The 764-nt window shown below is 33.4% G+C and overlaps 1 protein-coding gene across 1 annotated transcript; it reads right to left on the bottom strand.

Moving 5' to 3' along the window:
• Positions 1 to 242: 242 nt before the first annotated feature.
• Positions 243 to 524, bottom strand: LOC116645965 (U6 snRNA-associated Sm-like protein LSm3). The gene has a single exon (XM_032426458.1). The coding sequence runs from the start codon at positions 522 to 524 to the stop codon at positions 243 to 245; it is 282 nt and encodes a 93-aa protein (XP_032282349.1).
• Between the last annotated feature and the right edge of the window lie 240 nt (positions 525 to 764).

Raw genomic sequence — 764 nt, 5'->3', positions numbered from 1 at the left:
GGTGATCACATTTATTGAAAGGGTTGGAAAAAAATTAAAATGCCCTTTAGCTTAAGAATTTTTGAGTTATCTCCAAGTCGCTTCATTTCAGAAGTGGAAGAATCCTTGGCCATTTCTTAATATTAAAATTTACGCAGGTTTCTCTTTTGAATGTCTTCTACATTTAAAGAGGCAATCATACAAAATCTATATTCTATACACGATAAATTCTTTGTTTCAGCTAACTCTTAATGGAGGGGTAACTAGTACAACACCATCTCCCTGGACAAAAGTATCAGAATATTCCGTTTTGTTGATTTATATATTTCTTCATATGTTTCCTCATCAATCTCTATAGGAGACACAGTTTCTTCCACATCTCCCAATATCATATTTAAATGCTGTTCATAAGCATGTAATCTGCCTTGAAGCTCTCTGTCATTTCTCATTTTCACATAAATATACTCATCCAGGCTGAGCCTGATGAGATCCAGGGGCTCTTCTACAGTGTTGGTAGTTTGTTGCTGGTCCTTGTCATCTGCCATGTTTCAAACCCTGCTCCCTTTCCCAAAAAATGTATTTTGAAATTTACATTTTTGTATCTGAGTCAATGCAACTACAAATCGGAAAACAACTACATTTAATATCAGTGTTAATCATATTATAGTCGAGAATGGTTTTGCTTTACTTTTTAGGAATAGGGAAGCATGCACAATGTGATATTCTAGCACCATATATACCATAAATTTCCTATTATAAAAGCTTTATTGTTTCTAAAAATAAAT

The sequence above is a fragment of the Phoca vitulina genome, unplaced genomic scaffold, assembly GCF_004348235.1.
Source record: "Phoca vitulina isolate PV1807 unplaced genomic scaffold, GSC_HSeal_1.0 scaffold35, whole genome shotgun sequence".
Classification (NCBI taxonomy): domain Eukaryota; kingdom Metazoa; phylum Chordata; class Mammalia; order Carnivora; family Phocidae; genus Phoca; species Phoca vitulina.
This window is presented reverse-complemented; position numbering and strand designations above follow the sequence as displayed.